Source organism: Galleria mellonella, unplaced genomic scaffold, assembly GCF_026898425.1.
Source record: "Galleria mellonella isolate WM207_F2 unplaced genomic scaffold, CSIRO_AGI_GalMel_v1 utg65, whole genome shotgun sequence".
In the NCBI taxonomy this organism is placed as follows: domain Eukaryota; kingdom Metazoa; phylum Arthropoda; class Insecta; order Lepidoptera; family Pyralidae; genus Galleria; species Galleria mellonella.
Window position 1 is genome coordinate 11,005,800 of NW_026442138.1, and position 14,193 is coordinate 11,019,992.

Here is a 14,193-nt window from a genome sequence, read left to right on the forward strand (position 1 = left end):
TTATTATATTTAACAAAAAATTACAGTTATTTTTTAATATTGCAAAGAGTGTTGCCCATTATCTCACTAACAAACAGGAAACAAGGCGGAATTTAAAAAAGGAACGCTTAGGAACTAACTTACGAAGAAAAATATTTTACTATTGTCAAAAGATATTATGTATTCAGGAAAGGTATTCGTCACAGGTTATACGGTCATTTTAACAGCTGTCATTGTGTATAATTTTTGTAAAGGAAGCCTTCGGCGCCCTCTTTAAACTTTTTGATAAACGTTTTAGCATTACCACAAAAATGAACGTCTACACTTACCAAAACTTGGACGAATTACAAGGTTTCATATCTTTGGAAAATCCTTCAGAAACTTCAGTAATAGATCCGTATAGGTAAGTAGCAGTGTCCTATGCAAATATATATCAAGTATAAGTCGTAAAACATAAAAACCGTCATTACATTTATACAAGCACACCAAAATTTACCAAAATATTTGTTCTAGTTTGCCGTACTTCCAGACGTTCATGTTTGCATCAGTATTGGAAGACACCATCACCAAACTTCGTATACTGAGTAAGATAAATATTGGAAATAACTGACGCAAATTACGTATTTATTTAAAAAAAACTTTACTCACTTAAAAAAAGGCGAACTTAATGCTAATAAAGATAGACATAGTTAAAGGGGAGGCAGGTGGCCGGCTCATGCCAGCATTTTCTGGTGTTAACATCAGGATTAGGAGCGAAATTTTCAGCTATAGGTAAAGACATGTCTGAGAAAATATATGCACCGTTTTTAAGGAAAGCTCCCCCTCCAATGCTAATAGCAATCCCTAACAGTCACTCAGGGATTAATATCTATTACATAAATTTGTTAAGATCCTTTTGGAGGAGGATTTTGCCAGAAGTTGCCACGCTTGGTAGGGGACTTGGCAACGGCAGTTAGAAATTAGTGGTGTTTTAAGAGGGAAGCTATTACCATTCCTCAAATATTAAGTTTCCTTAGTCGCCTCTTACGACAACCACAGGAAAGGAGGGGGGGGGGGGCTCATTCTGGGGCAAGACCACACGGTGATCAAATCTTTCCTTTATAATATTTGATAGTTTATCCTTTACAAACAAACAATCAAATCCTTCCTCTATACTATTATATGGATGGCCGTATTTTATCGATCTAATAAAACATTGTTCATATCAGATGAATGCAACAACGAGATGCGTATAAGCAAAACAATGGTAGACCTGAATCGTCTTCTCGCCCTCAAGTACAACGTGGAGCAGCCTGCCACCATGGACGAACTTAAAAATGTAAACCCTAAGAAACTGAATTGTATTGAATACAAACTAAATAAATTGGATGCTGACAGGTAAATTTTTTATCTATATTAATTTCTACTAAGTTTTTTAATCTAGATACACGATGCTGCGCTGATAGGTTTTTATTTTTTTTGATAGGTGAAAATGGTATGGTAGCCCCGCCTGCGCTAACGAGATACGCTGGCGGAGCACCAGTGAAGGGTGATAGATGAGAATGAAAACAGGCCAGTTAGCCTATCATGATGAATTCATCAGGAATTAACCATGATAGTTTCCAGGGGGAACTGCGAGGAGGTCGATCTGGTTGGGTGTATTGCTAGCAATGGGATTTTCAGTCTCCATTACTAACAATCCCTTTCCCCCGCGCTGATAGGTTTTGTACCTTAACCCAAAGTGCGAGTCGAGATATTCCGACCTAAACTGTTGAATTGAGGAGAAAGGGATTGTTAATAATGGGGTGAAACCATTGCTAATAATACAAATATACTTTTAGGTATTGCAGGCGTTCATAGGCTATGGTACCCGCAAACCTTCATATGGGCCGTATACTTGTTTGCCACCTCAGTGGTAAAAATACCCTATTAAGTTGACCTCAACACAGTTTCTCCTAGAAACCATCATGATTAATTCTTGGTGAAATAGCAGGATAAACCCATTAACCTGCTTTTATTCTCACCTATCAACACATACTGGTGCCCCGCCAGCATATTCCAATAGCGCAGGCGAAGTTACAATTTAATTATCACTCATTAATAAAAAAGTCTTTGAAATTTTGTACCGAAATCTTTATATTATCCAGTTAACAATTTAACAATATAATCCCAAACTAAGGGGGAAAGGATATGGTTGTTAACAATATTCCCTATCAGAATAAACTCTATGCGTTTTCCGGAAACCATTGTGGTTAATTCCCATGGGCCAACTGTCTTGAGTTCATCCTGATCTATCATTTCTCGATGGTACCTCGTCAGCGTAGATATACTTACAAATAATGTAGGCGGCATGGGTGTATTTAAGGGAAAGAGTGTCATGCCCACCCCGGATATGTCTAGTGCTTGCCCCAAGATGTGAGCGGAGCTCTCAGACATAGCTTTACGCATTGTTGACATGCGTAAAGCTATGTCTGAATAAGCCTTTTTAAAAAGCCAAACCGCTCCTGGAAAATAATCTTGAAACACCACTGCTAGTTGGGGTTAAAATCCCAATTTTCATTGATAAATAAATCCCAAACTAAGCGTAGTTTGTTTTGTGGACAGTAGACGACTGATTACTACCACAGATAATGTTCATAGCCTAGTTTGGTCTCCCATCTGATATAATTTCAACTATATCAACCTATTTTATGTCTTAAAACTATAATATAAGATATTGGAGAAAATAAATTCATTATTATTATAACCAAAAGAAGAAAAAAAACATAGTTACACATAAAAAATAGAAACCACTCAAGTCAATATAAATGTCTTGGATAATACAAACATTTGTATTGTACTGGGATTGATCTTACAAACATCGGAAGGTATTGTCTTCAAATTCCGTTTTACCCCAGAAAATACTTCGGTGACGTGCTGATAGACACATACTTGGACTTGTCTCTGAATAAGAAATATTCGGCGTTAGCGGATCACGTACGACGAATTGTGGATCGCAATGAACACGCAGCGTTCTTGATTCAAGACGAAGCTAAGAACAGACTGTAAGGAAATATTACTTATTATGTAACATTACAATATTACTAACTACTCGTAGCTGTATCCCCTGTACCGGCTTCACCCGCGTGAAGTAACATATGTATACTATATGCTAAGTTAGGATATAACCTACCCGTGTACCAAATTTAATTGAAATCCGTTCAGTAGTTTTTGTGTGATAATAACAAACTTACATCCATCCTTACAAACTTTTGTATTTATAATATTAATCTCTCTCTTCGTCCTCTTCATTACTGAAGGTCGTGTCCTTGAAAGGTGTCTGTTGCCTTTCTTATGATGTTATTCCATTTTGCACGGTCTTCAGCTTCTCGCAGGGCAGCTGCAATTGACAGTCCCGTAACGGCGGTTACTTGGTCCGACCAATGATTAGGCGATCGTCAGCGTGGTCTTTTTCCCTCTATCTTGCCTACAACCATTCGTTTGTCCAGATTGTCGGACTGTCGGAAAATATTAATAGGATTACAATATGAAGACAACAAATCTTCTATGTGGAACCTTTGATAACCATGTACTTGACAAATGCCTACATAAAGGAATAAGGGTCATTTGGACCACTTTTTAAATAGCATAAGCTATACGGAAGACATTATATAAGTGTTGCTGTATAGCTTATCCAACGTTTAACTTTTAATGATTTATCAATAGACTTTAAATAAAGGCCAAAAGAGAAAGGGGCAGACCAAAGAATAACTACATGGGACAGATAAAGGAAACACTAGGTATCATGTTATATAGGGATGTCAAATATATGGCTTGGAATAGAGTTGACTGGAAGAAAATGCATAAATTAGTTGCACCGACAAGAGGAAACTTAAATAAAAAAAAAAAAAAAAGACGAGGAGCGTTAAATTCGATTGTATAACTTAAAGTAACTTACGTGTGTGTATGTTAGACGATTGTGAACCCATTTTATGATCCTTGATTAATGATTTTTATTTAAAAAAAATTAATGATTTTTTTATTATTTTAAAATCTAAGAAGTTAGACAACAACCTGATATACCTTCTACATACAGTACTAATTTTATTTAATAGATTGAAGTAGGTTCTTTTTGGGGGTAATTCTTAAATGTCGATAGATATATTAATTCAATAAGTAATTAGTGTTAAGCACTAAAATAAAATAAAATAATAATAAAATATAACTATAAGGATGTTCGCAGTGTACGACGCGAGTTGAACAAACAGTACCGACAGCAGCGCAATCACAACAAGTCAGTAATGTACGACACCGACGTAGCCATTGAACGGCTCAAGAGTCTGGTCGAAGTACGTAACTATAGTCCCCAAGGGGGAAAGGGATTGTCAGTAATGAGGTCTAACCCATTGCTAGCAATACACCTTATCAGGTCGACCACCACCCGGTTCCACCTGGTAACCATCGGATAATTCTAGTGGAATTCGACACGATGGACTAACAGATCTACTTTCATCGTCACCTATCATCCCTCACTGGTGCCCCGCTAACGTATACCGATAGCGCGAGCGACGTTACTATTCCATTATCATTTATTAAAAAAACTATAGTCTCCATACATTGAATACAGAAAGGAAAAATACATTTACACACCTATGTAACAGTAAATATTGATTTGATATTTGATTGAGAAATTGTAATTAATTTTTTAAGATCTGCTACCGGCAATCATCAATATTTAATTTTTTTTAATACAATTTAGAATGGCAAACAAGCTGACGGCCCACCTGATGGAAAGTGGTAACCGTCGCCTATAGACATGAGCAGTACCATGGACATAACAGAGTATACTGTTTCGCCTATGATACCCCCCATGCGTTGCCATTCCTGAGGACTCAGGTGTTATTCCTTTGTACCCAGTAAATTCACGCCATACCCCACCCTTCAAACCGAAACACAGCTATACAAACACAACTGCTTCACGGTTGAAACACGAATGGGACAAAGGTACCCAAGCAATCGACTTTTGTACATTCATTCATTCATTCTGTAGATGAAGTAGAAATATAATACAATCAGTAGGTAGTAGTAGTAAACATAGAATGGGCCATCCCTTTCTTCCCCGTAGGTGTCGTAAGAGGCGACTAAGGGAACATAATTGTTGAGGTATGTGCAGCAACGTCTCTCTTAAAACTTCACCAAGGCTTAAGTGCAGTTGCCAACTTTGCCAAGGGTGGCAACAACTGGCAATACTCTCCTTATGAGGAAATATCCTGTATTCAGCACTGGACAGTAAATGTCTGATATAATAATAACTAAGCACGGTATTGATGATGCAAAAACTTGACGTGTGACTTGCGTGCTCGCGGGTTACATACAGCGCTTATTTTTTTTAGTAGTCACTCATTCTCAATTACACCTTCTCATTTTTGCCGCTTTGAGCATTTGTTAGAATGCCAACCCTAGGCCCTTATAGTCAGGTACTAGAAAACCATACTGAAAATAAACCGAGATCAACCATATTTTTTATGTAATTTAGAATGGCAAACGCATTATCACTTTACGCAAACTCCTTGTGTAAAATGGTAAATTTCACCTATTGACATGAACAGTACCATGGATGGCACAAAATATACTGTGACGTTCTACTACCAAGATATCCACAATGCAGGATGCAGCCCTGAACGCTGAGGTCCGCAAACGGTATGTAGAAAACTGGCAGAACGCGCGGACAGAGCAGCACCACCAGACCATCAGAGACAAGGAGTTTGGATCCTCAGAAACCATAGAGTACTATAAACAGAAGACAGACCACGAACAAAGAGTCCACACAGAAGTGGAACTACTCATGAATATTACTGTAAATGTGGGTTAATCATAAACCGTTTTTAATACTAGCAGTTAGGGTTATTTTTAATAGGTGATAATGGAATGGTAACCCCGCCTGCACTATCGGTATACGCTGACGAGGTACCAGTGAGGGATGATAGGTGAGAAGGAAAAGATAGGTTAGTTAGCCCATCAAGATGAATAGATCTGGAATTTAGCACGATGGTTTCCAGGGGGACCATGTGGAGGTCGACCTGACAGGGTATGCTGTTAGTAATAAGACTAGTACGCATTACTAACAATCCCCCTACCTACAAAAACAGTGTGGGTGTCGTGGCTCAGTGGTGTGCTACTCCGACTTATAAACCGTAAAAGTCCTGAGTACAAATCTAGCCAGTACCAAAAATTACCAGAATTTCTTTAATTCATATATTTATTGTCTGGGTCGTCTTTTGTAAGTCTTCACATTAATCATTTGCTGTATTTCTTATTTTTGTAGCTAGTGAAATAAAGTAAAAATAAATAGATTTAGAAACGACAAATTCTGCAGTAATAGAAAACACCAACAAATAGGAAATTGGGATTGCGAAAGGGATTGTTAGTAATGGGATTAAATAGCAACGTTAGTAGCAATATACCCTGTCAGGTCGACGTACACGTGGTTCCTCCTGGAATCCATTATGTTTAATTCTAGTCGAATTCGTCAGGATAGGCTAACTGGCCTGCATTCATCCTCATCTGTCATCTTTCAATGGTGCCCCGCCGGTGTGAACCGATAGCACAGGCGGGGTTACCAATCCATTATCATTTATTAAAAAAACACCAACAAATTAATTCGACTAACAATAGCAGTAGTCTGCTGTATCAAATTGCAGCTTAAGTTTGTAACAAATAAACACATGTGTGGGCCAGAAATATAAGTAAGAAAACAGTGGAACAAATAAAATATAAAAAACAATAGTACTAAACGTTATAATCCCCTTACGGTAAAAGGCCTGTTGTATTGGATTGTACAATACTTGGTGAAATTGCTCTTATTTTATTGCTTATAATGGGGCCACTAAACTCTATTACCAACAATCTTCTCCCTAGTCCGCCCCTCCCCCCCTCCTAGCAGAATATTTTTTTAATTAAATTAGAATGATAACGCTTCCTCCCAACGTATAGTGATGTATACGCTAGCAGAGTACTCGCAATTGATGACAGATAAGGATTAAGTCAAATCAGATGGATATTCGTGAGGAATTACCCATAATGGTTCTTGCTGGATGTTAATGGAACGGTAACATGCTGACGGGCACCAGTGAGTGGTGTTAGGTGATGAAACCAGGTCAGTTAATCCATTGTGACGGCTTCAACAAGAATAATTAATTCTTGTTTCAAGATGGTTTCCTAGGAGAACCGCGTGGAGGTCAACCTGACAGAATTTATTGTTAGCAATGGGATTGTTAGTTATGGGACTGGTAGCCCGCATAACTAATAATCCCTTCCCGCCCTAACCATGTTTTTCAAGGGGGACAGAGTGTAGATCGACCTAGGTCAATGGAGCGCCCTGTGGAAATATCTGCCAAATAACAATATTATTTGACTTAAGTAATCTCAATTAATATTTTTTAGGAAACATTGCAAAAAGTCGAAAGCTGGATGAATAAATACGACAAGGATATGGAAGCGATAGACCTCAGAATTCAAATAATGAAAAACAATCATAAGAACGCCTACGAGAAACGAATTCAACTTGAAGAAACGGTAATGTAATAGTGTTGTACTGTTATCCGAAAATATCGATTATCAGATGTAATCGAGTTTTGCGCCTATTTTATTATTTTGATTTTCGCATACCATGGTTTATAATACATAAGTGACAGGAATCAAGGCGACCGTTTTAACTTCTCTTCTACTTATAAGCAAGTGTATCCTGGTCAATACATCGGGACAACACAGATAAATTATTATAGGTTACCCAAATGATTGCATGAATAAAAACCCATCTCTTATAGATTATTTGTACCTGTATAATCTATGCTCAATGGGCGTATCAATTAAAATTAATAATAATGTATTAATTAGTTTAGTACCGCTTCTGAGTTGACCACACGCTCATAATTTATCCTGATCCCTAATCAGGGTAAATTATCAGCGTGGGGTGAGAAGGGATTCTTAAGAGGATAATGGGGATTAGCAACGTCATTGCTAATAATACGTCCTATTAAATCTAATTACATGTTGGTCTCCATGCTGAAAACCATAGTAATTGATTTATTGTTAAATTCGTCATGATGATTTTGATTCCTCACATTAACGCGATATACTAATTGAGTTTATTTAATCAGTGTGAAAGATTACCATTCCGTTATCATTCATTAAAAAAAACATATTAATTGATATAATTAATAATGAAATAGTATGTAACATAACCAAGAAAAAGTCCCATTAATAATAATGTGAACATTCTTATAATTCTACGCAATCAATGTGTCAATATATAGGTAATTATTAGTATAAAGAAATTTTTTTCCTCACAGTTAGAGGAACATGTAAAATTAATGAAGAACTGGATACATTTCAAAGAAGACCGCGAAAAGGCTCGTCTTTATCGTGAGAAGATGGACAATGCTGCTGTAACTGTGCAAGCATGGTGGCGCGGCCTTCTTGTACGCAATCAACTGGGACCTTACAAGCCTTTACCTAAGAAAAAGGGTGCATCCGTTCCCAGTGGAAAAAAGAAAAAATAATTTATTTATTTACTTATTAATTATTATTAATTTATAAATTTTTAATTCATTTTTGTAATACTTTGTGTTCGTAGTTTCAAATATGTTAAAAATTAAATACAGCTTTTTTACTGTTTCCACAATAAATATAAAATATGACATTGTTTTTACTTACTTACTTGTAAAATGTAAATAATAATTGTATTAATAATACAAAATTGAAAAACAAATAATAATAATATTTTAAACGTAATACTGTAATTGTTTCCTTATTATAATCCTTTCTTTGTCCTTAAAATATCTAACTATTTGTAGCTAAAATATCAAAACTAAAAGTTTTCGAGCATTAAAAAAAATATATTTAGGCTTGTAATGTTTTGAACACGTTCGTTGTTTATTCTATATCTACGTAGGTACTAAATATAATTTATCTTAAGTAGAGATTATTCAAGTCTACAACTTAAGAGATAATATCTATTACATTTTATGATTAAAATATAAAAAGAAATACACAAAAAAATACTAGATAAAATCTGATAATTCTAAGCAAGTATATAGATACAATACACTTTTTACTACAATTACCCTTAAATATAAAATCAATTACTATGTATAAATCAAAGTATGAAGTTCGATATTTTATTCTCTCAGCGTACTTTGAAGGAGACAGCGTAAAGATATATAAATTATTATTCTTACTTTATAACAAAAAGAAAAATTTTGGACAAAAAGGTAATACGTACATATAATCCTTTAACAGCGTCATTGAAACTTTTGGTTTATAATTACTTTAAGCAGAATTTAAGAGAACTAGGATAAAAGGTACTGTTAATGGTGATATGGCTCGCAACAGGGTACTAAGCGTAGTAAAGGATACATGGAATCATGGAATAATATACACTAATAAACCTGATGAAGAAAATGTGTCGCAGATCATATACGTATGTATGTATTCCTGTATGTGTGTTGTTCACTTTCATTGGGACTAGTGACCGAAGGAAATGGTATAAAGGCTCTATCGTGGCAAGCTACCGTGATTAAAGTTTTATCCTAATTAATATTTATTTGGATTAAATTAAACCCCTTTTGAAACATCACTAAAGCTAGTGATGTTTTAAGAGGGGTTCTGCTTGGGATCCCTTGACAATTTAGTTCCGTTAGTCGCCTCCTACAACACTCATGGGAAAGGAAGAATAGCCCATTCTATGCCGGGACCTCACACCAATATATAATTGCAATAAAATACTAAGAAACAGTTCGACAATATACCTATCTTATGTACATATTGAATGATTTATCATCTTCATACAATAAAGATAAGCCTTTTCTCGTCATTTTTGGAATGTCTAGTTCTTCATTAATTTACTGTACTTGCTAGGTAAAGCTTTACACCATACTGGTTGAAATGTATATTAAATGACATAGTATTATTTATCACTTCACTTTAAAGAAGCAATAAAACTTGGTGATTTGCGTGCAGATAGATATTTTTTTACGATTTACAACACCTTTTTAAATCTTTTAAAAATAATTACATCGTATTAATGATAAAATTTATAATCTCCTATACTGTGAGCATTTATATGTTTTTACAAAATAAAAGTCGATTCTTATTTTTTTAGGAATTAAATGTAGTCACTTCAAATATACCAGACAATATAGAAGAAGAAAATACATTTTGTGAAGAAAGTGTGGATATAAATGTAAAAAAGATCAACAGTCTGATAGGTATTATTTCAATAGCTTAATGAATCATTGTTCTTTTGTAGGAGTGTTCTTCAGTTTGTAATTTCAATTAATGTGAAAAAATAATATACTTAGAGCGATATATTTAAAAGTAGGTATATTTTGATCGATTTCTTTCATTTGAATTATTTAACGTTCAGATAATGTTCAAAATTACATATTTTTAAAAATATATATCGGTAAGTTCTCTATTAATTATAAACATATACCTAACTATTGTCGTTAAAAGTCATAAATATTTGACGATATTTTACAGTCTTCTACGTTAGCGACGATTTTGGAAGATACTATAATAGAGCTGCGTATTCTCGGTAAAAAATAATTCAAACATGTTTCTTAAAAATGTATTTCATTTATTAATTTTTCTGTATCATAACATAGCGGAATGTAATAATGAATTACGTATACACAAAACGTTTATAGATATGTCACTGCTGCGAGTATTAAAATTCAACGTAAAACAGCCAGAAATAACTGATTAGCTTGACAGAATAGATCATCAAAATCTGGGTAGTACAGAATATAAGCTGAAGAAACTCAATGCTGATAGGTGAGACCAAAATATTATTATAATTACCGTTTAAAGTAAGATACTGGGCCTCATGAGTTTTGTCGATATAATAATGGAACGAAATAACCATACGATACTTTTGCATGAAGACGAAGCTAAAAACAAATTGTTAGTAATTATTTTATTTATTATTCAAATATAATGCTAAGTCTACTTTTTTAATTCATTTCAAATTGAATATGATTTTTTAAAAACATTGTTTTTTATAATTCCAATATTAATTTGATAATTATCATGGCTCACGGCTCTAATTCCTAATAGGCTAGCGCAGTGTTTTTCAATCTTTTTCATGACGCGACCCCTTTATTATGTAAAAATATCCTGCTACCCCATACCCTCCACGGTTTTGAATGTGTATGAATTTTATTATAGTACAATTATGAAATACGAACAATTGTGTTTATATTCACACTTAGGTATCGATAAAATAAAATAAATAATACATAATAAAGTATCTAAAACAGACATGTAATCGATGTCTATTATAGATATTTCATTATGTATTATTGATTGATTGATGTATTTACAGAACTGTTGATTTTTCACTGATTAGAGCCCTTATGCGACCCCCTTGTTGAGGCTCGGAAACACCCCAAGGGGTCGTAACCCATACTTTGAAAAACACTGAGCTAGCGAAAGACATTTATCGATTGTTACAGATGTGATGACCGTAATACTACGTGCACTCTAGATTTCGTTAAGCATATTAGAATCCAATATAATAGGGAGGTTCCTATCATTGTTACTAGCATAAGTTTGATTTATTAACAGTGTCATCACCGGAAAGTTAGAAATTAAAGTTGAAAAGAGTTTTATTAACCCTTTTCAAGTCAGGACACTAGATTACTAAGTTGTGCTTTGTAATTAATATTTTTTCCTTTAGTTAAATTATTATTGTGTCATGATCTTTGTATCGTTTTTAGTGACATATTACATCGATAAGTCCGTCCGATATTTCGTCGAGAAACCCTGCTTTCCTGTATTTTTTTTTAGAAATTTAGTCTTAATTTTGTCGTTCTTCCTTAAAATAATTGTTTTCTTAAGTTTTTTTATACAGCTTAGAATGTGAAATAAGTTAACAACCCACCTGATGAAAAGTGGTAACAATAATAAATAAGTATAAAATTGTGTTTCCATTGTTTAGTCATTATTTTATTTTAGAGATTTGAGATTTAAGCAAACAATTAAGACAACAACGAAATCACATTAAATCGGTCATATATATATATATATATATATATATATATATATATATATATATATATATATATATATATATATATATATATATATATATATATATATATATATATATATATATATATATATATATATATATATATATATATATATATAGCCACTTTATAAAACATGTAAAAGTAGTTATCAGAATACGTACTTGTACCTAAATTTTAATTTCACTACAGGAAACTCTTCAGAAAGTAGAAAAATGGATGAATAAATATGACAACGATATGGAGACAATTGACTTTAAGATTCAGATTTAAAAGAATGTTTATCAAAACATGCTTGAGAAGAGGCTGGATCTTGAAACTACCTTGAAGGTTATCATTGAATTTAAAACCTACACGGCTTTATCAATTTGAACAATTTTGTTTATTTATCTTTTTCTATTGCAGATTGAAAAACATGATACATTGATGAAAGAATGGATTCATTTCAAAGAGGAACACGAAAAAGCACGGCGGTATCGTGATAAGATGACTAAATCCGCAATAACAGCACAAGCGTGGTGGCGTGGCTTGCTCGTACGTCGTCAACAACAAGTTATTAAAAAGAAGAGTGTTGTTGGACCGGCTGCCAAGAAGAAATAATTTATAAACCTTTACTGTTATTTCTATATTATGCTTTTAATAGATGGATTATTTATATTATTTATAATTTAAATTATTTAAATATGTTACTCTTGCATATTTATACCTCATTTATTTTATTTAGATATTCTACAGCGTTATTTTTTTCAATAGATTTACCCTATATACTTCATAACTCTGCTACGTCTGTTTTATGGCTTTGGACATAGATTTTATTTTTATCATCATAATTTCAGCTTTAATATCTTCACTAAAGCTTATATCATGTCCGATCCTCCACATTTCTACTGTCTTTAATAAATGAAAATGTTTAGTTATTGGTTTATGATGTATACCAATGATATATGATTAATAAAAATTATTGGCTCGACGTGAAGTTATGACATTTACCCAGAATTAACCATTACGATTTCCAGGATGATTGCGTAGAAGTTGGTTTGTTAGATGAATGCTTATTAATAGAAGGGATTGTTAGTAAAAGGGGGATTAATTGCTAGCAATATACCCTATCGAGTCAACCTACATGCGGTCTCCCTGAAAATCATCGTGTATAGTTCTTGATTAATTCGGCATAATGGGTTAATTAACCTGACTTCGTCCTTTTTATGTCATTATTCAATACTACTACTTACTATTTCCCCTTTAGTGTATACCAATAATACAGATTACCATTTAATTTTCAACCTATAAATAAGACCCCCTATTATTCAGTCTTCGATATGAATCATAATGTTTTGCCTCCATAGGACTCAAACATTTAGCATACCACAACAGATACAAAGATAGACATACATCACATATGTTAGTTAAAAGATACTGAAGGGTACTGTAAAAAACTGTGCATGTCATATTAGATAATTACCATTTCAACCGTTAACTGACTAATGTTGAACATAAACTTACCCCTTGAGTAATTTTGCCACTAGCTACTATACTTGGCAGGCGGATAGGCAACCGCAGCTAGAGTTTAATGATGTTTTAAGACGCTGTTGTCTATCCCTCAGCTATTAAATCCTCTTACGATACCCATGGGAAAGCCCATTTTATACCGGAACCATAGAGCTATTTTAGATAATATACTATTAATTAAATATCGATTAAATCGATTAAGTATCGATATTATTTGATATCATCTTACTCATGCAATCACTACTGAAAACGTCACGAATCACGTGGTTAATTCAACCAATCGCTTCAGTTAAGATTTGACATTTGACGACAGATAAAATGCAGCTAACTTCATATGAAACACAAACTTAATTTTCAGCTTTATTTACTAATTTGTTATGCCGAAAAAAGAAAAGGTGAGTTTAAAGTTTAGTGAGGTATCATATTATCAAAGCTGTGTGTTAATAATATTCTTATTCGAAAGTGTTAAACGTGAATTTTCACATAGACGGTATATTTGCATTGCATCCGCACATTAGGTTATTGCTGTGCCGTATCTATTGCCATGTCAGATCTTTTGTGGTATACGACTGAATAATTTACTTGTGTAAAATCGTTTAGAATTGGTGATCCGAAAGAAAAATCTGTGTTGTGAGTGTTTCAGTGAGAACTGTTG

The 14,193-nt window shown here is 33.7% G+C and overlaps 2 protein-coding genes and 1 pseudogene across 2 annotated transcripts in view; all 3 read left to right on the forward strand.

Annotated features, from left to right (window-relative positions):
• Window positions 1-180: 180 nt before the first annotated feature.
• On the forward strand, window positions 181-8,538 carry LOC116413720 (dynein regulatory complex protein 9-like). Its single transcript, XM_052900595.1, has 8 exons — window positions 181-382; window positions 493-563; window positions 1,188-1,356; window positions 2,856-3,002; window positions 4,181-4,286; window positions 5,606-5,800; window positions 7,381-7,512; window positions 8,289-8,538. Exons 1-8 carry the CDS (start codon window positions 291-293, stop codon window positions 8,496-8,498), a joined length of 1,122 nt encoding a protein of 373 aa, XP_052756555.1. The 5' UTR covers window positions 181-290; the 3' UTR covers window positions 8,499-8,538.
• Window positions 8,539-9,316: 778 nt separating this feature from the next.
• On the forward strand, window positions 9,317-12,917 carry LOC128201934 (dynein regulatory complex protein 9-like; annotated as a pseudogene).
• Window positions 12,918-13,826: 909 nt separating this feature from the next.
• The window catches only part of LOC113510955 (serine/threonine-protein phosphatase 2A 56 kDa regulatory subunit gamma isoform-like), a 71,807-nt gene continuing 71,440 nt past the window's right edge, over window positions 13,827-14,193 (forward strand). The window contains exon 1 of the mRNA XM_052900588.1: window positions 13,827-13,933. Within this exon, the coding sequence (XP_052756548.1) occupies window positions 13,916-13,933 (18 nt within the window). The 5' untranslated portion in view covers window positions 13,827-13,915. The remainder of the gene's footprint in view (window positions 13,934-14,193) is intronic.